The sequence below is a fragment of the Saccopteryx leptura genome, chromosome 3 (assembly GCF_036850995.1).
Source record: "Saccopteryx leptura isolate mSacLep1 chromosome 3, mSacLep1_pri_phased_curated, whole genome shotgun sequence".
Classification (NCBI taxonomy): Eukaryota; Metazoa; Chordata; class Mammalia; order Chiroptera; family Emballonuridae; genus Saccopteryx; species Saccopteryx leptura.
The window spans coordinates 65,555,325-65,580,666 of NC_089505.1; the positions used below are offsets into that span (position 1 = coordinate 65,555,325).

General features: G+C 46.1%; 2 protein-coding genes across 6 annotated transcripts in view; both read left to right on the forward strand.

The window, feature by feature from the left end:
* The first annotated feature begins 9,474 nt into the window (after nucleotides 1-9,474).
* On the forward strand, nucleotides 9,475-20,309 carry C5AR2 (complement C5a receptor 2). 3 transcript variants are annotated; one of them, XM_066373855.1, is made up of 4 exons: nucleotides 9,475-9,613; nucleotides 9,787-9,893; nucleotides 10,037-10,117; nucleotides 18,736-20,309. In XM_066373855.1, the coding sequence occupies exons 1-4, from the start codon at nucleotides 9,565-9,567 to the stop codon at nucleotides 19,762-19,764; spliced, it is 1,266 nt and encodes a 421-aa protein (XP_066229952.1). In that variant the 5' UTR covers nucleotides 9,475-9,564; the 3' UTR covers nucleotides 19,765-20,309. The 3 variants fall into 3 exon arrangements, with proteins under 3 accessions (XP_066229952.1, XP_066229953.1, XP_066229954.1); XM_066373856.1 differs by lacking the exon at nucleotides 10,037-10,117; XM_066373857.1 differs by lacking the exons at nucleotides 9,475-9,613; nucleotides 9,787-9,893; nucleotides 10,037-10,117 and adding an exon at nucleotides 13,784-13,925.
* Nucleotides 9,790-25,342, forward strand: part of DHX34 (DExH-box helicase 34) — a 56,168-nt gene continuing 40,615 nt past the window's right edge. Inside the window, exon 1 of one of the 3 annotated variants that reach the window (XM_066373854.1) lies at nucleotides 9,790-9,893. The gene's annotated coding sequence lies outside the window, so the exon portion shown is untranslated. Of the gene's footprint in view, nucleotides 9,894-10,043; nucleotides 10,118-18,771; nucleotides 18,791-25,342 lie in introns of those variants that run through there. The other 2 variants (XM_066373850.1, XM_066373849.1) reach the window with 2 other exon arrangements.

Below are 25,342 nucleotides of genomic sequence, written 5' to 3' on the forward strand. Positions count from 1 at the left end.
CCTCTGCATCCTAGTCCAATGCTCTATCCACTGTGCCACCGCCTGGTCAGGCTGGTTGATTCTTTTTTAAAATAAGTTTTATTTTATTTTTTTTAGAGAGAAAGAGTCAGACAGACAGGAAGAGAAAGAGACAAGAAGCATTAACTCATAGTTGCAGCACCTTAGTTGTTCATTGATTGCTTCTCATATGTGCCTTGACGGGGATGGGTTTTTTTTTTAGCTGAGCCAGTGACCCCATGCTTAAGACAGTGACCTTGGGCTTCAAGCCAGAGGCCTTAGGATAATTTTGATGATCCCATGCCCAAGCTGGAGACCCCACCTTCAAACTGACAACCTTGGTGTTAACCTTGGGGTTTTGAACCTGGGTCCTCAGTGTCCCAAGTCTACACTCTATCTACTGCGCCACCACCTGGTCAGGCCATTGGTTGATTCTTGTATGTGCCCTGACCAGAGATTGAACCTGTAGCCCTAGTGTATTGGGACCATGCCCTATTGAGCTACTGGTCTAGAGCCTTTTTTTTTTTTGCACAACTTTTATTCAAAGATGCTGTCTGAGCAACTAGGAGGCCAGATACTCTGCTGGGCTTCCAGAAGAAGTGTGTGTGGTTTTGTTTTTTGTTCTTTAGCGAGAAAGGCAGAGAGAGAAAGACAGAGAGAGTGACAAATAAGGACAGACAGACAGGAAGGGAGAGAGATCAGAAGCATCAATTCTTCGTCGCAATCCTTAGTTATTCATTGATTGCTTTCTCATATGTGCCTTGACCAGGGGGCTACAGCAGAGCAAGTGACCCCTTGCTCAAGCCAGTGACCATGGGGTTATGTCTATGGTCCCACAATCAAGCCAGCAACCCTGCGCTCAAGCTGGTGAGCCCGTGCTCAAGCCGACAATCTTGGGGTTTTAAACCTGGGTCCTCTGTGTCCCAGGCTGACACTCTATCCACTGTGCCACCACCTGGTCAGGCATGATAGTAAATGTTGGTTGCTGTACAGACGCCCTGGCAGCAAGTTGTTGAGGGGAAGACCTGCGCCAGCTACTTTGTTTGAGGGCAACTGGTTCCCCCAGAGAAGATCCTGCATGTCCCTTCTACCTCCACTGTCAACATCCCTCCTCTGCCCTCTGCCCAGGCTGGCTCCAGGGCTGGCTAGTTCTGTGTGTGTGTGTGTGTGTGTGTGTGTGTGTGTGTGTCTCTCTCCCCTCTGTCTCTTTCTCTCTGTGTGACTCTTCCTCTGCAGTTTCCTCCTCTGCCCTTACATGTTGGCTTTTTGGAGTTCTCTCTTGAACACACTTCTCACTTTTTCCATGTCACCCAACAACTTCACCTCTCTCTTCAGGGTGTGGCTTCCACACCCACTCACCTTGCCCAAATTGACCTCAGCATCTTCTCCTAATCCTCCCCCTCCCCTTGCATCCCCATGCTGGATGCCACCCCCTTCCCACCCACTCCCTGCCTGTTCCAAGTCCTCTGTCCTCTCCTACTTGTGTCCCTGCCTCTCTTCCTGCCTGGTCACCCAGTTGCTGGGACTCTTCATTAAAGACCATCCCACCTGACCAGGCGGTGGCACAGTGGACAGAGTGTCAACCTGGGATGCTGAGGACCCGGGTTCAAAACCCCAAGGTCATCAGCTTGAGCATGCAGATGCCAGCTTGAGCGTGGGATCATCAAAATGATCCTAAGGTTGCTGGCTTGAGCAAGGGGTCACTAGCTCGGCTGCAGCCTCCTCCTCCCACCCCCCAGGTCAATGCATGTATGAGAAACAATCAATGAACAACTAAAGTTCCGAGATTACAAGTTGATGTTTCTCCTCTCTCCCCCTTTCTGTTTGTCTGTCCCTCTCTCTGTCTCTCTCTCTTGCTTAAAAAAAAAAAGACTACCCCTGTCCTTATTCTACCTTCCCTCAGGGTGCAGCCTCCTCCAGGAAGTCCTCCTTGACTTCTTTTCTGCCTCCCCAACCTCATGCCCCATCTCTGTTCCTGGCCATTCTCTAGCTTTCCTGGTATGGGTAGTGAGCTGTAAGCAGTGAGATATTTCCCTCATCCTGATCCGAAAAGGAGGGGCCAAGAACAGGCCCTACAATAGTCTTCTAGAAACACTTGGAGGTCAGTGAGTGGGATTTAGGTGACTTCTCTTCAACCTCTGTTTGGTGTTGACCAGCACTGCCCAGGAGGGAAGTAGGCTGAAGGGCCAGGCCATTGCCAAATTTGGGGCTTAAGAATCTGCTGGTTCAACAAGTTGGAAGGGGAAGTGGTGGGAAAAGGAAGTAGATGATGGGTTTGGCTGAATCAACTGTGTTCTCCCCCACCAAATCCCCTGCCACCCACTCTCCTGTTCCTCAAACCCGGCTCCCCAAGGCTGGGTCAGGGCCTCCCCCAAAGCTGAGCCACATTACCTTTTCCAGAGATTTCACTTAAAAATTTTTTATTTATTTATTCATTTTAGTTAGAGAGGAAAGAGAGAGAGAGAGAGAGAAAGAGAGAGAGAGAGAAGGGAGGAGAGCAGGAAGCATCAACTTTTTTTTTTACAGAGACAGAGAGAGATTCAGAGAGAGGGATAGACAGGGACAGACAGACAGACAGGAAGGGAGAGAGATGAGAAGCATCAATCATTAGTCTTTCCTTGCGACACCTTAGTTATTCATTGATTGCTTTCTCATATGTGCCTTGACCGTGGGGCTACAGCAAAGTGAGTAACCCCTTTCTCAAGCCAGTGACCTTGGGTCCAAGCTGGTGAGCTTTGCTCAAACCAGATGAGCCCGCACTCAAGCTGGAGACCTCAGGGTCTCGAACCTGGGTCCTCCGCATCCCAGTCCGATGCTCTGTCCACTGCGCCACTGCCTGGTCAGGCAGGAAGCATCAACTTTCATATGTGCCTTGATCAGGCAAACCCAGGGTTTTGAACCAGTGACCTCAGCATCCCAGGTTGACAATTTATCCACTGTGCCACCACAGGTCAGGCTCACATTTTTTTTTGATACCAAGTCTTGGAAATCTGGTGTGTATGTTACACTCACAGCAGCTCTCACTGAGATCTACCACATTTCAAATGCTCAGTAGTAGCACAAATGGCCAATGGCTACCATATTGGAAATCTCAGAGGTAGAATTTCTTTTTTTTTTTTTTTTTTTTTTAATAGAGGCAGAGATAGACAGGGACAGACAGACAGGAACGGAGAGAGATGAGAAGCATCAATCATCAGTTTCTTGTTGCGCGTTGCGACTTCTTAGTTGTTCATTGATTGCTTTCTCACATGTGCCTTGACCGTGGGCCTTCAGCAGACCGAGTAACCCCCTGCTGGAGCCAGGGACCCTGGGTCCAAGCTGGTGAGCTCTTTGCTCAAGCCAGATGAGCCCGCGCTCAAGCTGGCGACCTCGGGGACTCGAACCTGGGTCCTTCCGCATTCCAGTCCGACGCTCTATCCACTGTGCCACCACCTGGTCAGGTCTTTTTCTTTTTTTTTTGACAGAGAATGAAAGAGACAGAGAGAGAGGGACAGATATGAGAAGCATCAATTCTTCATTGAGGCACTTTAGTTGTTCATTGATTGCTTTCTCATATATGCCTTGACCAGGGGGCTACAGCAGACTGAGTGACCCTTTTTCCAAACCAATGACCTTGGGCTCAAGCTGGTCAGCCTTGCTCAAACCAGATGAGCCCGCGCTCAAGCTGGCGAACTTGGGATTTCGAACCTGGGTCCTCCACGTCCCAGTCTGACGCTCTATCCAGTGTGCCACTGCGCCACTGCCTGGTCAGGCAGAGCTAGAATTTCTTCACTAATGTTTAGACCATCTACAAAATTCTAACATCAAACAGCTGGAGCCCTATACTTCTAACACTCTGAAATTCTGGTGAAACATTCTAGAATCCTGTGATTCATTCTATAACTAACTTTGTAGGATCCCTTGGGTCAAATAACTTATGATTCCATCGTTCTAAGAGTCTGTGATTCCAACACTCTTCAGAGACAGAGTCTTTGACCTAGATCAGGGATCAGCAAATTCAGCCTGTGAGCCAACTCCCACCCACTGTTTGTTTTTGTAAATAAAGTTATTTTCTTAAGGTCCTATTTATTAATTTTACAGAGAGAAGGGGGTGGTGGGGGGGGAACAAGAAGTAAGTGCCTCACTGTAGCTGCTCACTGGTGGCTCGTGGCATGTGCCTTGACCAGGCAAGCCCAGGGTTTTGAACCAGTGACCTCAGCGTTTCGGGTAAGCACTCCATCCACTGAGCCACAACAGGCCAGATTGTAAATAGTTTTATTGGAACACAGCCATGCCCATTCAGCCTGTGGCCATTTTATTCTACCAGGAAGATCGAGTAGTTGTGACAGAGACCATGAGTGACCTCCTGACCAGTAAAGAACTAAAATATTTACTCTCTGTTCCTTTACCAAAAAAGTTAATGACCCCTGATCTGGATATTTGAAGATGTTAAGACAGATGATGGTTTTTCAGATGTTTACTTAATTATTATACTTTATATGTTCCATTCATTCCTTTCCATGCGTCAAACATCACATAATATTATATATTGTTCAAAAGCGACTGGTTTCACCATTTTAGCCATTCACCCTTTCAGGCTTCTAGAATTTCAATAAATTGCCGAACTTCATCCTATTTCGGTGAAGGGGTGTAAAGTTTCATTTATTTATTACTTTAAAAAGTTGTAAAATATGCATAACATAAAAGTCACCATTAGTGGTATTTAGTATGTTTATAATGTGGACAACTGTCACCACTATCTATTTCCGGAACATAGTCATCAACCCCAAAGCAACCCCCCATACCTGTTAAGCAGGTATCCTTCCTCCTTGCCCCCCCCCCCCCCAACTCCTGGCAACTGTTGATCTATTTTCTGTTGCTAAAGATTTGCTGTCAGAATTCAACCTGATTTGACTCACAGGCATGTCAATTTCATACAAGTCAATTTCATAGTTTTCTAGGGTGTACTCACTCCAGGTTTCTCCATGTGTGAGTATGTAAAGACCTGTCCTTGGCCCACAACATCCCCTAGACCCCCAGGGAAGGGTCCCCGGCTTCAGGGACACCAGAAAACCTCAGCTTTCCAGAACCTGAGAAATGCATGCCCTGGGACTCAGTGGCCCAGGAGTTTATTAGGATTAAGTGAGCTGAGAAACAGTTTTATAAACTTATCAGATCAAAGAAAATTTGAGCTGATAAAGTCCCCACGTCCCCACCCTCAGCTTCTTTCATTCTAATTATTTTTTCTGACCAGAGTGGGTTCCCACAGAGGAGGCCTCCCAGAAGGTGGTGGAGGTGGGCAGATGGAGTCAGTCTCAGCCAAGACAGGGTCATCCAGAGAGAGGCCTGGAGATGCCCCAGCTCACATAGCAATTTCCAGTCTCTTTTATCAGAAACAATTTTCTATAACAGCAAGATCTTATTCTCTAAATCAGTGATTTTCAACCTTTGTTTCTCACGCACTCATAAACTAATTACTAAAGAAAAAGGGGCCCTGACCTCTTCTTCTTTAGTAACTAATTTATTTGTGCCATGAGATGAAAATGGTTGTATTTAGTCAGGGGCACTGACCTTAGTAATTAGTGTGTGTTTGTGCCATGAAAAAAAAAGGTTGAAAATCACTGCTCTAAATGATAAAAGAAGTGTAGAAATGTGTGCCTTCCACTTGTGAAGCACTGTGGATGGAAAAGGGGCCACATACTAAACCTGACAAACTCAGGGGAGGCCTGCATGGAGGCCCCCTTACAAACTCAGAGATGGAAAGGAACTACATAGGATGGTCTGAACATAAAAATTCCTAAGTAAAGCCCTGGCTGGGTAGCTCAGTTGGTTAAAGCATTGTCCTAATATGCCAAGGTTATGGGTTCGATCCCCAGTCAGGGAACATATAAGAATCAACCAATGAATGTATAAATAAATAGAACAACAAATTTCTTTCTTTCTTTCTTTCTTTCTTTCTTTCTTTCTTTCTTTCTTTCTTTCTTTCTTTCTTTCTTTCTTTCTTCCTTCCTTCCTTCCTTCCTTCCTTCCTTCCTTCCTTCCTTCCTCTTTATTTCTTACTCTCTCTCTCTCTCCCTTTCTCTCTCTCTTTAAAGTCATTAAATAAAAATAAATAAAAACTCTAGGCCCTGGCCGGTTGGCTCAGTGGTAGAGCATCGGCCTGGTGTGCAGGAGTCCCGGGTTCGATTCCTGGCCAGGGCACACAGGAGAAGCGCACCCCTCCCCCTCTCCTTCCTCTCTGTCTCTCTCTTCCCCTCCCGCAGCCAAGGCTCCATTGGAGCAAAGTTGGCCCGGGCGCTGAGGATGGCTCTGTGGCCTCTGCCTCAGGTGCTAGAATGGCTCTGGTAGCAACAGAGCGACACCCCAGATGGGCAGAGCATTGCCCCCTGGTGGGCGTGCCGGGTGGATCCCGGTCGGGTGCATGCAGGAGTCTGTCTGACTGCCTCCCCGTTTCCAGCTTCAGAAAAATACCATAAAAAAAAAAAAATTCTAACCTAAAGCAAGTCATAACTGGTACTCACATCCTAAGCCCATAGATTCCTTGGCCAAGGTCAATCTTTACCTTAAGTGAATCTATCTATTGTCTTTTTGCATCTAAGATAATATGCCTTTGAAATATCAGAGTGATCTCTTTTTCCAGACCCCTCAGGGCATACCCACACACCAGAGCAGAGAGACAGAACCCCTTATTGTTATCTTGTTCCCCAAATCCCATCTCTGTGTGCTGAGAATGTAAATTAACTTTCTTTACCCACCAATGTAAAGAAGTATGTGTCTGTTTTACTTTTTATCCAGTCCCAGAGATTTTCCCTCTTCGCTTTCTTCTGCCCCCTTAATCTACCATCAGTAGATTTCATGTCACCCTCTTAATGCCTCCTCCTTTGGTTGTAACATAAAATAAACTGTGACCCTGGCCGATTGGCTCCATGGTAGAGTGTTGGCCAGCATGTGGATGCCCTGGGTTCGATTCCCAGTCAGGGCACACGGGAGAAATGACCATCTGCTCCTCCACCCCTCTCCCTCCTCTTCTCTCTTCTCCTCCTGCAGTCATGACTTGATTGATTTGAGCACATTGACCCCGGTTGCTGAGGATAGCTCTGTGGAGCCCCACCTCAGGTGCTAAAAAATAGCTTGGTTGCGAGCATGGCCCCAGATAGGCAGAGCATCGGCCTTAGACGGGAGTTGCCAGGTAGATCCCACTTGGGGTGCATGTGGGAGTCTGTCTCTCCATCTCCCTTCTTCTCACTTGAAGAAGAAGAAGAAGAAGAAGAAGAAGAAGAAGAAGAAGAAGAAGAAGAAGAAGAAGAAGAAGAAGAAGAGGAAAATATAAGCTGCCATTTTGGGGAGCATTTTCTCAATCCTTTGAGAGTTTCTTCTTGGCAATTGTCGTCAGTTTGGCTCAAAAAAACTAGTAATAAAAATTCTCTACAGGTTTGGATATTTCTAGTTCTTTTAAATTTAAATTATTGATTAAGAGAGACAGAATGAGGAAGAGAGAGATAGAGAGAGAAAGAGAAAGAAAAGAGAGAGGGACAGACAGGCAAGAAGGGAGAGAGATGAGAAGCATCAATTCTTTGTTGTGGCACCTTAGTTGTTCATTGATTGCTTTCTTATATGTGCCTTGATGGGGGGGGTCTCCAATAGAGTGAGTGACCCCTTGCACAAGCCAGCGACCTTTGGGCTCAAGCCAGCAACCATGGGGTCATGTCTATGATCCCATGCTCAAGCCAGCAACCCCCGTGCTCAAGCTGGATGAGCCTGCGCTTAAGCTGGTGACCTTGAGGTTTTGAATGTGGGTTCTCTGTGTCCCAGTCCGACGCTCTATCCACTGTGCCACCGCCTGGTCAGGCTGGACATTTCTTATGTCCACACCGCACAAGGAGAGACACACAACACAAAAAAATTGCTGAACAAATGGTTCCAAAGTTGGAGTGACAGCCTCTTCCTTTGGCTAAGCCTGCATTCTTAAAATGTAAACTTTAAGAATAAAAAAATTATTGATTAATTTAAGCTTGAGAGGGAGGGAGAGAGAGACAGAAATATTGAACTCTTTCTATATGTGCCCTGACCAGAGATTAAACCACAACCTCTATGCTCTGGGATGATGCTCTAACCAACTGAGCTATCTGGCCAGGGGAAGAATTTATATTATATTCTTTTTGTCGCTAATTTAACAAGCATTGAAGAAGGAGGGGCAGGCCCCCTTTTCCCTGAGAAGGAAGAAATGAAAAGAATACAAGGGAAAGAAGCCAGCAAGGGTAACTGAGTCAGCCAGTAATAAATTAACTACATCCCATAGTTCTCTAAATGGGTGGTTACAGTCACTTACAATACAAAGCAAGAAAAGCAGGATCTGTATGTAGCTTTGACCGGTTATCTGGAAACCCCTTCCCCCTTGCTGACCCCACTGAAACTTTCCCTCCCCTCTGCTTGAGTCCTGGGAAATCTTGAACAAAGAAATCACATGCCCATTGCTTAGACTCTGTAAAGGTATATAACCTGTAAGAAAATCAACTTCGGGGAGCATGTGTCTTTGGAGCTACTAGTCCCACATACTCTGTTGGCTTTTAATAAATTTTCTTTTCCTCTAATAAAGTTATCTGAGTGTCTATCCTCTGTTGGGCCATTTTCTGCTACAGAATATCCTTAGCATAGTCTATGAACCAGGCACCATTGTATGTTTTAAATCTCTTCACCCATTTAATTCTTGGAGCAAAACATCCACTTTATAGGTGCAGACATAGAGTCTTTGGGGGATGCTTAGGCCTGAAACTTGTTCCTGGTGGGCCCGGAATCAGTCTTATTCTTCTGGCTCTCGAGTCCACATTCTCAGCCTCTGGGCTATGCTGAGAGGGAGCTTGACAACCACTATGGTCAACATCTTCCCATTTTATTTTATTTAAAAAAATTTTTCCTTTGATGAGAGAGAGAGAGAGAGAGAGAGAGAGAGAGATCAACTTGCTGTTATACTTAGTTGTTCCACTTCAGTGTGTACTCATCACTTATGGATGGCTTCTTATACGTGCCCCAACCAGGGAACAAACCTGCAACTTTGGTGTGCCAAGATGACACCTGATGCACTGAGCCACCCGACCAGGGCCCAACATCTCCCCATTTTATTTATTTATTCATTTTAGAGAGATAGAGAAGGGGGAGGAGCAGGAAGCATCAACTCCCATATGTGCCTTGACCAGGCAAGCCCAGGGTTTTAAACAGGCGATCTCAGCGTTTCGAGGTTGACGCTTTATTCACTGTGCCACCACAGGTCAGGCTAACATCTTTCCCTTTTACAGTTTAAAAACTGAGGCCCAGGCAGGACAGCTTGTTTGTGTTTTGTATGCCTCTGAGGCCTCAGGCTCTGTGGTCAACAGCCTTGGCATTTTTGTGGAGGACATGACCCTGAGCTGTCTCCCTCAAAACATGAGAGGCAGGAGAAATATTTATCTGTCCTCCAGACTCTGTAGAGGGCAGACAGGAAGGGCTGGGCACATATTTCGAGTCTGGAAATGATCTCCAGACCTCCTAGGTCAAACCACACGCAGGTCTGGCTTCCGGGAAACTGGTGACACTGAGATTGTGGTTGGGAACATGGTCGGCTCTCCACCCACCGAGCCCTCTCTGACTTCATCCCTGCCGAGTAGTTTTGGGAGGTGTGAGTCATGAGACAAAAACAGGACACACACACACACTGTGGGAGCAGGAAAAGGCCACTTTTCCTGGTTATGAAGATTTGCTGGGGGCTGTGAGGTGGCAGTGCCCAGCGGTGTCCTAAGGCTTGGCAAATGGGACAAACTTCAAAAAATCCAACAGGTGCCAGACGCTCCGGAGAGACCTCAGACCGCCAGGGTGGTGGCTGTGGATGCAGATTGTGCTCCAAAGAGGCATTTGGCCAAATTGGGACCCTCTTGCAAGAAACGGTAAGGATTGAGGGAGGTAGGGAGGGAGGAAGGGGAGGAATTCCACAATCTTGGCCTATGAGACTCATTCTTTTCAGAATCTGGGCATCAGAACTCGAATTTGAGAAAAGGAATCTTAATCACTATCACATTGAAATCCACAGCTGAATCCCAGGCTCTCGGATTGTCTTGGGCAGCCCAACAGAAGAGTGTTCCAAAGGATCCAAATATATCATCACACCCAGGTATCTAGGAAACAGTCACTCTCAAACTGCACCTTCTGGAAAATCCACTAAATGGTCACATGGCCCGTGTACAAGCCCTTCAGTTCAATGATTCCACTTCTTAAGGCCATTCAACTTTCTTTTCCTGTCTAATGCACCTCGAAGGCGCGCACATAGGGACCGGGCAGTAGAGCATCTTAGGCGCCGAGCACTCAGGTAACTGGCACCCGGGGTCAAGAAATAGTACGAGCCCAATCCCAGAGTCCCTTTAGGTCCCCAGCCCTTGTCACTACCCATTCTTGCATAGAATTCTCCTGTTTTTGAACTTTATGTGAATGGGGTGATTCAGTAAATTCTCCTGTGTGTCTGTCTCTCTCTCCTCTGTATGGAATCCATCCACGTTCATTCTCATGGTCGTAGACTATTCCACCACGTGAATAGCCTAGGTATGTTTATTTGTTGATTTATTCTTCTAGGGGTGGAGATTTGTACACCTTCTCATCTCGGGGGCTGCTACGCACATTCCAGGGCGTGTCTTTTGGTTTCATATGTTCCGCCTTGGTAGACTGCCCCGCGGTTTCCCGGAACAGGGGGTCTGGCCAGACTGGCACACAGACATGCTGGCTTGTAATTGCGAGGAACTGATAGAAACCCAAGTGACCCCGGCCCTGGCCGGTTGGCTCAGCGGTAGAGCGTCGGCCTGGCGTGCGGGGGACCCAGGTTCGATTCCCGGCCAGGGCACACAGGAGAAGCGCCCATTTGCTTCTCTACCCCCCCCCCCCTCCTTCCTCTCTGTCTCTCTCTTCCCCTCCCGCAGCCAAGGCTCCATTGGAGCAAAGATGGCCCGGGCGCTGGGGATGGCTCCTTGGCCTCTGCCCCAGGCGCTAGAGTGGCTCTGGTCTCGGCAGAGCATCGCCCCCTGGTGGGCAGAGCGTCGCCCCTGGTGGGCGTGCCGGGTGGATCCCGGTAGGGCGCATGCGGGAGTCTGTCTGACTGTCTCGCCCCATTTCCGGCTTCAGAAAAATACAAAAAAAAAAAAAAAAAAAAAGAAACCCAAGTGACCGTGACCCCTTGGAGTATCTGTTCTTCAGCTTCCCCCTTCATCCTTTTACTTGCTAAATACCAACTAAGCACCTGCTGTGTGCCCGATGCCGCCCTGGATGCCAGGGGAGATCTGACACTGAAAAATGGGGATGATAATCATAATCTTGACTGACATTATTGACAATGGGAACAACAATAATGACTTATTTCATGGGGTTGGTATAAGGGTTATGCCTGGTGGTCCATACATGTCATCTATTATGTGAATTATTATAAAATAATAATCATGGTAAGTATGTTTCATATGTAGATATAAACATACAAATATAATTTATTGCAGGGATTGGGAACCTATGGCTCACGAGCCAGATGTGGCTCTTTTGATGGCTGCATCTGGCTCGCAGACAAATCTTTAATAAAAAAATAATAACGTTAAAAATATAAAAAATTTTCATGTGTTACAATCCATTCATTTCCTACCGCTCATGTTCATGGTTGCGGGTGGCTGGAGCCAATCACAGCTGTCCTCCTGGACAACACCAAATTTTTATTGGATAATGCGTAAGGTACACGGGTCATTGTATGGCTCTCACGGAATTACATTTTAAAATATGTGGCATTCATGGCTCTCTCAGCCAAAAAGTTTCCCGACCCCTGATTTATTGTATAAAATAATAGTGCTACTCATTGATTATCATTAAATATCCTTTAGTTTGAGGTTGGTGAATGAGCATGACATGCCCAGACAGTGGACTGACCTTTTATTTTATTTTTTAAATTTATTGGTTTTAGCGAGAGAGGAAAGGGGAGAAAGAGAGAGAGAGGAACATCGATCTGTTCCTGTATGCGTCCTGACCGGGGGTTGAACTGATAACCTCTGCAACTTGGGACGATGCTTTAACCAACTGAGCTATTCAGCCCGGGCATTGTGAAGACAGGAGGTGATGCACGTGCAGACAGGGACACAGACCTGAGCCACATTAATTGGACAAGATTAAGGGATGACACAGTGGGTATTAAATGTTCCCATTTCTGTTTAATATATAGGGTGGGGCAAAAATAGTTGACAGTTGTGAGTACGCAAAACAGTGTTTATTCTTTTTGTTTGTTTGCTTGTTTTTTGTTATTTTTTATTTAGAGAGGGACAGGGACAGACAGTAATAAAGACAGATGAGAAGCATCAATCATCAGTTTTTTGTTGCGACACCTTAGTTGTTCATTGATTGCTTTCTCATATGTGCCTTGGCCACGGGCCTTCAGCAGATCTAGCAACCCCTCGCTCAAGCCAGTGATCTTGGGTCCAAGCTGGTGAGCTTTTTTGCTCAAACCAGATGAACCCGCACTCAAGCTGGCAACCTCGGGGTCTCGAACCTGGGTCCTCTGCATCCCAGTCCAATGCTCCATCCACTGTGCCACCTACTGGTCAGGCAACAGAGTTTATTCTTGTATTATCATTTATTAATTATTAGTAATTAAATATTTTCCATACAAACAACTGTCAACCTACTTTTGCCCCAACTTGTATTAAAATGGAAATAACATACATAAACTGACTGAATTGCTTATGCAAGGAATTTCCTAGAGCTGGGGAGAGAGGGGACAGAGGGTGTGTCTAGATAAGCAGACAGTGGTGACAGCCACTAACACTTAGCTAATATGAACCAGGTGTGGTGCTCAGCTCTTCACTGTAATTAATTTGGTGAATTCTCAAACACTCTCTAATGTAAGGATATTATTACCATTTTATGGATGAGGCTGCTGAGGCACGGAGAGGTGAAATGATTAGCCCAAGGCCACACAGCAGGTGAAGGTTTGAGGGTTTTTGTTTTGTTTTGTTTTTTTGTATTTTTCTGAAGTTAGAAGCGGGGAGGCAGTCAGACAGACTCCTGCATGTGCCTGACCAGGATCCACCTGGCATGCCCACCAGGGGGGTGATGCTCTGCCCATCTGGGGCATTGCTCCACTGTGGCCGGAGCCATTATAACACCTGAGGCGGAGGCCATGGAGCCATCCTCAGCGCCCGGGCCAACTTTGCTCCAATGGAGCCTTGGCTGAGGGAGGGGAATAGAGAGATAGAGAGAAAGGAGAGGGAGAAGGGTGGAGAAGCAGATGGCACTTCTCTTCTGTGCCCTGGCTGGGAATCAAACCCGGGATTTCCACACGCAAGGCTGATGCTCTACCACTGAGCCAACCGGCCAGGGCCTTAAGGTTTGAGTTTTTAAAGTCTGCACATGTTTCCTCCAGGGATGACAAGTGTATGAAAACACAGTGCAAGACTTCAAACACACACAAAGTGGTTCGGCATCCCAGCGGCTACTTAGCTTCTACTTCACTTTAAGTAGGGTGGAGGACCAGAGGGGGTGCCCCAACTTCCCCTTTGCCTTTCCTGTTGTGCCAGCCCTGGCTGGAACTCTGGGCAGTGCCAGCCTGCCTTACATCAGCAGAGAGCCTCAGGCTGGTCACTCTGACAGGTCCCTGGGCCCTTGTTTTGTGCCACGTGCTTTCCCTATATTATATAACTCTTCAAGTCTTCCCAGACCGGTAAGGTAGGTTCACCTTCGTGACTCACATTTGTCAGACAAGGACACCAAGAGAAAGACAAGCTAAACTGAAACTGAGTCACAGAGCCTGCGTCTGCTCAGAGCCACTGGCTGTGCTGCCTTCTAACTCTCCTGAATCTAAAATTTTTGGACAATAATATTCTGGGGCCCGGAGTCCTGGAGTGGGCCTAACATAACACAGTTTGAAACTCAGCTCTGCTACTTGCTTAGCTTAGCGATCTTAGGTAAGTTACTTGACTTCTCTACATCTTAGTTTCCTCATCTTTAGAATGGGTGTAACCATGGCATTTAAAATCAGAGGGTTGTCTGACCAGGCAGTGGCACAGTGGATAGAGTGGCAGCCTGGGATGCAGAGGACCCAAGTTTGAAAACCTATGGTTGCTGGCTTAAGCATGGGATCATAGACGTGACCTTATGGTTACTAGCTTGAGCCTAAGGTTGCTGTCTTGAGCAAGATGTCACTTGCTCTGCTAGAGCCCCCTGATGAAGCATATACGAGAAAGCAGTCAATTAACAACTAAGGTGCTGCAACTACGAGTTGATGCTTCTCATCTCTCTCCCTTCCTGTCTGTCTGTTCCTCTCTCTTAAAAAAAAAAAAATCAGGCCCTGGCCGGTTGGTTCAGTGGTAGAGCGTCGGCCTGGCATGCAGGAGTCCTGGGTTCGATTCCCGGCCAGGGCACACAGGAGAAGCGCCCATCTGCTTCTCCACCCCTCCCCCTCTCCTTCCTCTCTGTCTCTCTCTTCCCCTCCTGCAGCCAAGGCTCTATTGGAGCAAAGTTGGCCCGGGCACTGAGGATGGCTCTATAGCCTTTGCCTCAGGCGCTAGAATGGCTCTGGTTTCAACAGAGCAATGCCCCAGATGGGCAGAGCATCGTCCCCTGGTGGGCATGCTGGGTGGATCCTGGTGGGACGCATGCGGGAATCTGTCTGACTGCCTCCCCGTTTCCAACTTCAGAAAAATACAAAAAAAAAAAAAAAAAAAAAATCAATCAATCAACCAATCAATCAATAAAATCAGAAGGTTGTTATAAGAATGATATTTAGCAGTGCTTGCTTAGAGCACATAACACAAGTGTTCAATAAATGATGGCTTTTAATAATAACCACACCAACAGCAATAATTATTATCATTGCTCTGATAGATCAGGTCACTCTCTGCTCTGTACCCTCCCATACCTCTTATCTCACGTGAAATAAAAGATAAAATCTTAAATGCCCCAGGTGGCCCCCAATATCTCTCTGTTCCCATCTCCCCGAACCCCCTTGTCTACTCCACTCTGGCCACACTGATGTTCTCGATGTTCCTTGAACATGGCCAGCATATTTCTACCTCGGGGCTTTTGCACAGCCTGTTCTTACTGCCTGGCACTCTCCACCCAAGTCCCCAGACAGCTCCCTTCCTCACCTCCTCTATGGCTTTCTTCAAATGTCACCTTCTCAGAGAAGCCCTTCTTGACCACTCCTTTATAATTTCAACATAAGGAATTAAAATTTCCTGTGTGATTTTTTTTCTTTTGCCATAGAATTTGTCACTTGGAAATACTGGATATTTTGTTTATTTATTCTTTACTGTCTGACTCTTCCCACTAAAGTGGCAGCTCCAAGGGGTAAGGGCTTTTTGTCTGCCTTGTTGCCGCTATGTGTCCAGTGACTGCTGTGGAGAAAGTGCTCAGGAGCTACGTTAAATGAATAAATGAATAAATTAATTTATAAATCATTTTAGAGAATTCAACATTTTCTCTTCCTGTTTTCCTAATACTATCATTACTTTTAAAAATTGCTCAGTGGGATTCTAGAAATGTTGTTTCTTGACCTGGCTGCCAGTTACCCAGTTGTGTTCAGGTTGTGAAACCCAGTGAGTGTTAGCTGTGTGATTAGTGTGCTTTGACGTCTGTATGTGTTACTGTGATCTCATTTATTTTTGGAAAAAAGATAAAAAAATTGCTCCAGAGGCACATTTCCTTTGCACTAAGATTTGAAGATACAGATGAAGAAGAACCAAACACTTTTGCTGTAACTACATGGTAACCTTTACTTCTTTTTTTTTAGTGAGAGGAGAGGAGGCAAAGAGACAGATTCTGGCAGGAGCCCCAACTGGGATCCAGCCCGCAAGCTCACTAGGGGACAGCGCTCTGCCTATCTGGGGCCCTTGCTCTGCAAGTGGAGCTATTTTTTTTTTAGCGCCTGAGGCAGAGGCTATGGAACCATCCTCAGCACCCAGGTCCAACTCACTCCAGTCGAGCCATGGCTGCAGGAGGAGAGGAGGAGGAGGAGAGAGATAGAGATATGCTGCGGACCAGTGCAGCTAGTAATTCTGGGTCATGAGGAAGAATGGGTGCAGAATTAAGAAAATAGACTCACGGAGAAAAGAAGATGGATTGGGGAGACCTCTTCAATGCTGATGCAATATCAGAGAGAGTGAGCCCCCAGTCTTCACTTTATTATATAGCATAGAAAATTAGAGCCTTTAATCCAATATACAAATAGGGAAGTCTCTGATACAAAGCCACTCATCTGAGGCATAGATTGGATTCCTCATAAGAGTGCACCACCCTACATCATGCAACAGTCAAAGGCAGGGGTCCCCAAACTACAGCCCGAGGGCCGCATGCGGCCCTCTGAGGCCATTTATCTGGCCCCTGCGCACTTCCAGAAGGGGCATCTCTTTCATTGGTGGTCAGTGAGAGGAGCATAGTTCCCATTGAAATACTGGTCAGTTTGTTGACTTAAATTTACTTGTTCTTTATTTTAAATATTGTATTTGTTCCCGTTTTGTTTTTTTTACTTTAAAATAAGATATGTGCAGTGTGCATTGGGATTTTTTCATAGTTTTTTTTATAGTCCGGCTCTCCGACGGTCTGAGGGACAGTGAACTGGCTCCCTGTGTAAAAAGTTTGGGGACCCCTGGTCAAAGGTGTGGAGAAAAGCTTAGTGTTGAAAAGATCTTAGTATTAAAAGATCTTAGTATTAAAAGAGTGGGAAAGGCTCAGTCCCAAACCAAGCCTTAGGCTACAACAACCCTGCCAGCCTACAGCCTGTCTTCCACAGAGATAGAGATAGAGATAGATAGAGAGAGAGAGAAGTGAGAGGAGGAGGAGTGGAGAAGCAGATGGGTGCTTCTCCTGTGTGCCCTGACCAGGAATCGAACCTGGGACATCCACAGGCCAGGCAGATGCTCTACCACTGAGCCAACTGACTAGGGCTGCCATTTCCTCTCCTTTTAAAAAAAATTTTATTTATTTAGAGAGAGGGAGAGAAAGAGAGAAACATCAATTTGTTGTTACACTTACTTATGTACTCATCTCTCTCCCTTCGAACTGCAACCTTGGCATATCGGGACAATACCCTAACCAACTAGGCTACCCAGCCAGGGCTTTATCTTTCCATCTCTTGATGGATATTCAGATTCCAGTATTTCAAATTCTAGAATTTTATGTTGCTAATAGGTGAGTGTTCTAACATGTCAATGCTTTAGAAATTCATTGTCCAATAAGATAGCCACTAGCCACCTCTAGCTATTTTTTTTTCTGAAGTTGGAAGTGGGGAGGCAGTCAGACAGACTCCCACATACGCCCGACCGGGATCCACCCAGCATGCTCACCAGGGGGCAATGCTCTGCCCATCTGGGGCGTTGCTCTGTTGCAACCAGAGCCATTCTAGTGCCTGAGGCAGAGGCCATAGGGCCATCCTCAGTGCTCGGGCCAACTTTGCAACAATGGAGCCTCAGCTGCGGGAGGGGAAGAGAGATACAGAGAGGAAGGAGAGGGGGAGAGGTAGAGAAGCAGATGGGCGCTTCTCCTTTGTGCCCTGGCGGGAATCAAACCCGGGACTTCTGCACACCAGGCTGACACTCTACCACTGAGCCAACTGGCCAGGGCTGCCACCTGTAGCTATTTATGTTACTGAAAATTTAGTTTCTCAGTTGCCCTGTCCCTGTTTCAAATGCTCAGTAGCCACCTGCAGACAGCACAGGTCCAGAACATTCTCATCAACAATGAGAGGTTGGTAGGGCAGTGCTGCTTTAGAATTCCAAATAAGAATTGGCTAGGGTTCTAATAGTTGAATATTTTGGAATTCCAAGATTTTTGACATGATTGTGTTCTAGCATTGTAATATTTCAGAATTTCGAGATGCTAATAAGCTGGGGTTCTAACACTCATGTTTTAGAATTCCAGTGTATTTACCAGCCAGTGTTCTGACACCAGCATTCTAGAATTCCAATATTCTAACTTGGGTTCTAGGTTGGAATATTTTAGAGTTTCAAGATGCAAATGAGCTAGTTCCAACAGTATTTCTAGAATTCCAATATTCAGCAGTGCCAAAGTTCTAACATTGTCATATCTTAGTATCTAAGATACTGATTGGCCTTGGCTGGGTGGCTTAGTTGGTTAGGGTGTCATCCTAGTAGGCCAAAGTTGCGGGTTCCATCCGGCCAGGGCACATACAAGAATCAACCAATGAAAAACAACCAATGAATGAATGCGTAATTAAGTGAAACAACAAATTGACGTTTCTCTTTTTCTCTCCTTTCTCTAAAATCAATTAAAAAAAAATACTGATGACCTGACCAGGTGGTGGTTCAGTGGATAGAACATCAGACTGGGATGCAGAGGATCCAGGTTCGAAACCCTGAGGTTGCCGGCTTGAGCACAGGCTCATCCGGCTTGAGCGTGGGCTCGCCAGCTTGAGCACAGAGTCGCTGGCTTGAGCCCAAAGGTCACTGGCTTGAAGCCCAAGGCTAATCGATTGAGTCCAAGGTTGCTGGCTTGAGCAAGGGGGTCACTCACTCTGCTGTAGCCCCCCCCCCATCAAGGCTCATATAAGAAAGCAATCAATGAACAACCAAGGTGCTGCAATGAAGAACTGATGCTTCTCATCTCTTTCCTTGCCTGTCTGCCCCTATCTGTTCCCCCCACCTTTGTCTCTGTTGCAAAAAATATATATACTGATGGGCTGGCATTCCTATAACTGAGGATTCCAAGGGCCTGAGAGTTTTCATCACCAAGGTTTTATGGCTTTTGTCTCCCATCCAGGTGAGTGGGGCCTCGATGGAAAACACGTCACTCGTATACGATTACGAGCACTATGGTGAGATTCCGGACTTCCCTGTGGACTGTGCTGATGGCACCTGTGTCTCCCTCGGGCCCCTCCGTGTGGCCTCTCTTTTGCTATACGCTGTGGTCTTCCTGATTGGGGTGCCGGGCAATGCCATCATGGCCTGGGTGACCAGGAAAGAGGCCCACCGGAGGGTCAGTGCCACCTGGTTCCTCCACCTGGCCGTGGCAGATCTGCTCTGCTGTTTGTCTCTCCCACTCTTGTCGGTCCCCATCGCCTGTGGGGGTCAATGGCCATACGGGGCAGTGGGCTGCTGGGCCCTGCCCTCTGTCATCCTGCTGTCCATGTACGCCAGCGTCCTGCTCCTGGCCGCTCTCAGCGCAGACCTCTGCCTGCTGGCCCTCAGGTCCACCTGGTGGACTGTGGACCGGCGAGCGTGCAGGGTGCAGGCAGCCTGTGGGGCAGCCTGGGCCTTGGCCTTGCTGCTGACCGTGCCCTCGGCCATGTACTACCGCCTGCACCAGGAACACTTCCCGCCCCAGCTGGAGTGTGTGGTGGACTATGGCGGCTCGGCTCTGGCTGAGAACATGCTGGCTGCCACCCGGTTTATTTTTGGCTTCCTGGGACCTCTGGTGGTCGTGGCCAGCTGCCATGGTGCCCTCCTGTGCTGTGTGGCCTCACGCCACTGGCCATTGGGCCTGGCTGTTGTAGTGGGCTTTTTTGTCTGCTGGGCCCCCTACCACATTCTGGGGCTGGTACTCACCACAGCTGCCCCGCACTCTGCGCTCCTGGCCCGGGTGCTGCAGGTTCAGCCCCTGGCCGTGGGTCTGGCCGTTGTTCACAGCTGCCTCAATCCTGTGCTTTTTCTGTATTTTGGGCGGGCTCAGCTTTGCCGGTCACTGCCAGCCACATGTCGCTGGGCCCTCAAGGAGTCACAGAGCAAGGATGACAGTGTGGTCAGAAAGAAATCTACCAGCCATGACCTGGTCTCAGAAGTCGAGGTATAAGCTAGAGAGAAACCGGTTTGTATCTTCCTATCCCATTTCACAAACTGGCTTCAGGCATAGGTAGATCCAGGGGCTCAATGATATTGTCATGTATTCCTTTATTCCAGGGGTCGGGAATCTTTTTGGCTGAGAGAGCCATGAACGCCACATATTTTAAAATGTAATTCCATGAAAGCCATACAACAGCCCGTGTACATTACGCATTATCTAATAAAAATTTGGTGTTGTCCTGGAGGACAGCTGTGATTGGCTCCAGCCACCCGCAACCATGAACATGAACGGTAGGAAATGAATGGATTATAATACATGAGAATGTTTTATATTTTTAACGTTATTATTTTTTTTATTTTTTTAAGTTTTTTTTTTTATTAATTTTTAGAGAGGAGAGAGAGAGAGAGAGAGAGAGAGAGAGAGAGAGAGAAGGGGGAGGGAGGAGCAGGAAGCATCAACTCCCATATGTGCCTTGACCAGGCAAGCCCAGGGTTTTGAACTGGCAACCTCAGCATTTCCAGGTCGACGCTTTTATCCACTGCACCACCACAGGTCAGGCCAACGTTATTATTTTTTTATTAAAGATTTGTCTGCGAGCCAGATACAGCCATCAAAAGAGCCACATCTGGCTCATGAGCCATAGGTTCCCGACCCCTGCTTTATTCACTCAACAAACATTCATTATGCACCTGCTGTATGCAAGACCCTATTATAGGCACTGGAATGTAGCAGTGACCAAAACAGACACAAATCCCTGCCCTCAGGGAGCTGACATTCTCGTGGAGGAAGACAGACAATAAGCAAAGAAATAAAGAAATATGAAATATGCCCCTTGAGTAAGATGATGTTTGAGCTAAGATCTGAAGAAGGGAGGGAGGAGCCATGCTTAAATCTGAAGAAAAGCATTTCAAGCAGAGGGAACAGCAAATGCAAAGGCCTTGAGGTCGAATGTCCTTGGCATTCTCTAAGAACAGTGAAGAGGCCAGTGTGAATGGAGGAGAGTGGGCAAGAGGGAGAGTGGTGTGAGACACAGAGGGAGAGGTGAGGGGGTGGAGGGGGATGAACTTTGAAAGCCTTATAGACCATAGCAAACGTTTGGGAATCCAAGGGACAGTCCTGAGCTACCGTTACCATATAAAATACAAAACACCCAGTTAACATTGAATTTCAGATCCACAACAACGAAAGTTTTTAGCATGAGTGTGGCCCATGCAATATTTGACATATACTTATGTTAAAAAATTATTTGTTGTGGATTTGAAGTTCAAATATAACTGATTAGTCTATAATATTTTTGTTTTTTAAATCAGGCAACTCTATTCTGAGCAGAGAAGGGCCCTGACTTAGATTTTTTTGTTTAGGTGAGAGGAGAGGCGATAGAGAGACAGACTCCAGCATGCACCCTGACCAGGATCCACCTGGCAAACATTGTCTGGGGTTGATGCTGAACTGAACAAGCTATTTTTAGCACCCGAAGCTGACGTGCTTGGACCAATTGAGACACTGGCTGAGAGAGAGGAAGAGAGAGGGGAGGGGGAGAAGGAGGGGGCGAAAAGCAGATGGTTGCTTCTCATATGTGCCCTGACTGGGAATTGAACTTGGACTTCTGCACACTGGGCTCTATCCATTGAGCCAACCAGACAGGGCCGACTTAGTTTTTTTGTTTTTATTTATTTATTTTAAGTGAGAGATAAAGATAGACAAGAAGGGAGAGAGATGAGAAGCATCAACTCATAGTTGCAGCACTTTAGTTGTTCATTGATTGCTTTCTCATCTGTGCCTTGACTGGGGGGACTCAAGCTGAGCCAGTGACCCCTTGCTCAAACCAGTGACCTTGGGCTCAAGCCAGTGACCTTTGGGCTCAAGCCAGTGACCATGGGGTCATGTTTATGATCCCACGCTCAAGCCGGCAGCCCTGTGTTCAAAGAGGCGACCCTGTGCTCAAGCTGGTGAGCCTGCACTCAACCCGGTGACCTTGGGGTTTCAACCCTGGGTCCTCAGCATCCCAGGCCAATGCTCTATCCACTGCTTTACTGCCTGGTCAGGCCAATACACATTTTTAAAAATTTATTTATTTATTTATTTATTTATTTATTTATTTATTTATTTAATGGAGACAGAGAGAGAGTCAGAGAGAGGGATAGACAGGGACAGACAGACAGGAACAGAGAAATGAGAAGCATCAATCATTAGTTTTTCATTGCGCATTGCGATACCTTAGTTATTCATTGATTGCTTTCTCATATGTGCCTTGACCGTGGGGCTACAGCAGACCGAGTAACCCCTTGCTCGAGCCAGTGACCTTGGGTCCAAGCTGGTGAGCTTTTGCTCAAACCAGATGAGCCCGCGCTCAAGCTGCTGACCTTGGGGTCTCTAACCCGGGTCCTCGGCATCCCAGTCTGACGCTCTATCCACTGCCCACTGCCTGGTCAGGCCAATACACATTTTTATAAAGTTAAAAATTTAGTCCTCGACTGCACTAGCCACAGTTCAAGTGCTCAGTAACTATATGTGCCTGGTGACAACCATGTTACGCAGAGCAGATAAAGAATATTTCCATCGTCATGGAAAGTTCTATTAGGCAGGGTTTCTCTGGAATCTCACCTGCTCAGATCTTTCAGATCACACAGTATGGCGCCTATGTATAGAGTCATTACTCCAGAACAACACATTATCCATAGTTTCTCCTTTCAAGTGATTCTTACAACAAACCAAGGAGGTGGGGGAGATGCTTCACTGTATAAGCTGAGGCCCAGCAAGGTGATGTCATTTGCCCAAGATCACACAGCAAGGAAATTACAGAGCTGAGATCTGACCCCACATTTACCTGACTCCAGTGCCCAGGCTCTTCTTTATTATGAAATTTTCCTTCAATTCTTTGTTCAAATGACACTTTCTCCAGTGAGCCCGCCCTGATTCAACCTCTTCCCATTTTCTCTTTTCCAAGTTTCTGGATCACAAGTTCCCAGCTAAACTGTAAATTCTCCAAGGGTGACATCTGGGCTGCTTCAACTTCTTTGATTGAGAGATAGATAGATTTTTTTGGAAGAGAGGAAGGGAGAGAGACAGAGACACACAGAGAGAGAAATATTGATTTGATTTATTGCTCCACCCATTCATACCATCATTGGTTGATTCTCGTTTCCTGACTTGGGATGAAACCCACAACCTCAACATGTCGGGATGACACTCCAACCAACTAGGCACTTGGTCAGGGCCTCAACTTTTTTTTTTTTTTTTTTTTTTTGTGACAGAGACAGAAAGAGAGAGAGAGAGAGACATTATTAGTATAAATTATTAAGTGATTTAAACTACCACTTTTTATAACTATTTATACTATTTAAATAGTATAAATATTTATATTATATATTTATACTATTTATATTTATCACTTAGTTTAAATTACTAAGTGATTATCCTGATAAATCTCATGCCAATCTGGCACTATACATAGTTATTAGAATATTATTGAAATATATATATATATATATATATATATATTTAGTGAGAGAGAGAGAGACAGGAAGGGAGAGAGATAAGCATCAATTCTTCATTGTGGGTTCTTAGTTGTTCATTAATTGCTTTCTCATTATGTGCCTTGACCGCGGGGCTACAGCAGAGTGAGTGACCCCTTGCTCAAGCCAGCGACCTTGGGCTCAAGCTGGTGAGCCTTGCTCAAACCAGATGAGCCTGCGCTCAAGCTGGCGACCTTAGGGTTTTGAACCTCAGTCCTCCATGTCCCAGTCTAATGCTTTATCCACTGCGCCACCGCCTGGTCAGGCTCAATTTGTAATTCTTAATCCCTTCAGTTTTTCATTAATACCCCCCAACCCTCCTCCCATCTGGGAACTGTCAAAACGTTCCCTGTATCTGAGAGTCTTTTTCTGTTCTGCTTGTTCATTTCTTTTGTTTTTTAGATTCAGCGGTTCGTAGATATGTATTTATTGCCATTTTAAAAAAAATTTTTATTTAAATTTTTAAATTCATTTTAGAGAGGAGAGGGAGAGAGAGAGAGAGGAGAGACAGAGAGAGAGAAGGGAGGAGGAGCTGGAAGCATCAACTCCCATATGTGCCTTGACCAGGCAAGCCCAGGGTTTTGAACCGGCGACCTCAGCATTTCCAGGTCGACGCTTTACCCACTGTGCCACCACAGGTCAGGCTTTATTGCCATTTTATTGTTTATATTTTTTATTCTTTTTAGAGAAGACTCTAATATTTCATGTAATACTGTCTTGGTCATAACGAACTCCTATAACTTTTTCTTGTCTGGGAAGCTCTTTATCTATCCTTTGATTCTAAATGATGGTTTTGCTGGGTAGAGTAATCTTGGTTATAGGTCCTTGTTTTACATCGCTTTGAATATTTCTTGACAATTCCTTCTGTCCTGCAAAGTTTCTGTTGAAAATCAACTGACAGTTTTATTGGAGTTCCCTTGTAGGTAACTAATTGCTTTTCCTTTGCTGCTTTTAAAATTCTCTCTTTGTCTTTAAACTTTTGTGTTTTAATTATGATGTGCCTTGGTGTGGGTTTCTTTGGGTTTATCTCATTTGGTAAATTGCACTTCCTAGACTTTTATGTGTAGTTCCTTCACCAGGTTAGGTAAGTTTCCCATCATTATTTTTTTCAAATAGCTTTTCATTTTCTTACTCTTTCTCTTCTCCTTCTGGCATCTCCAGGCTGTGAATGTTGATATGCTTGAAGTTGTCTCCGAGGCTCCTTACACTATCCTCATTTTTAAAATCTTTTTTATTTTTGTTATTCTGATTGGGTGTATTTTGCTTCCTTATATTCCAAATTACTGATTTGTTTCTTAGCTTCATCTACTCTTCTATTGATTCCCTGTAAATTATTCTTAATTTTAGTGTATCCTTCATTTCTAACTGGTTCCTTTTTTTTTTTTTTTTACAGAGATAGAGAGAGTCAGAGAGAGAGAGAGATAGGGACAACCAGAAACGGAGAGAGAAGAGAAGCATCAATCATCAGTTTTTCGTTGTGGCACCTTAGTTGTTCATTGATTGCTTTCTCATATGTGCCTTGACTGTGGGGCTACAGCAGACCAAGTAACCCGTTGCTCAAGCCAGCAACCCTGGGTCCAAGCTGGTGGCTTTTTGCTCAAACCAGATGAGCCCGCACTCAAGCTGGCGACCTCAGGGTCTCAAACCTGGGTCCACCGCATCCCAGTTTGACACTCCATCCACTGCGCCACTGCCTGGTCAGGCCTGACTGGTTATTTTTTTTAATTTATTTTAGAAAGTAGTGAGAGAGAGAGAAGGGGGGAGGAACAGGAAGCATCAACTCCCATAGGTGCCTTGACCAGGCAAGCCCAGGGTTTTGAACCAGTGACCTCAGCATTTCAGGTCAATGCTTTAACCACTGCACCACCACAGGTCAGGTCTGACTGATTCTGGTTTATGGTTTCCATGTCCTTTTTTATGCTGTTGAAGTTCTCACTAAGTTCATTGAGCATCCTTATAACCAGTGTTTTGAACTCTGCATCTAACAGATTGCCTGTCTCTATTTAGTTTAGTTCTTTTCTGGAGTTTTGTTCTGTTCTTTCATTTAGGACATGTTCCTTTGTCTCCTTATT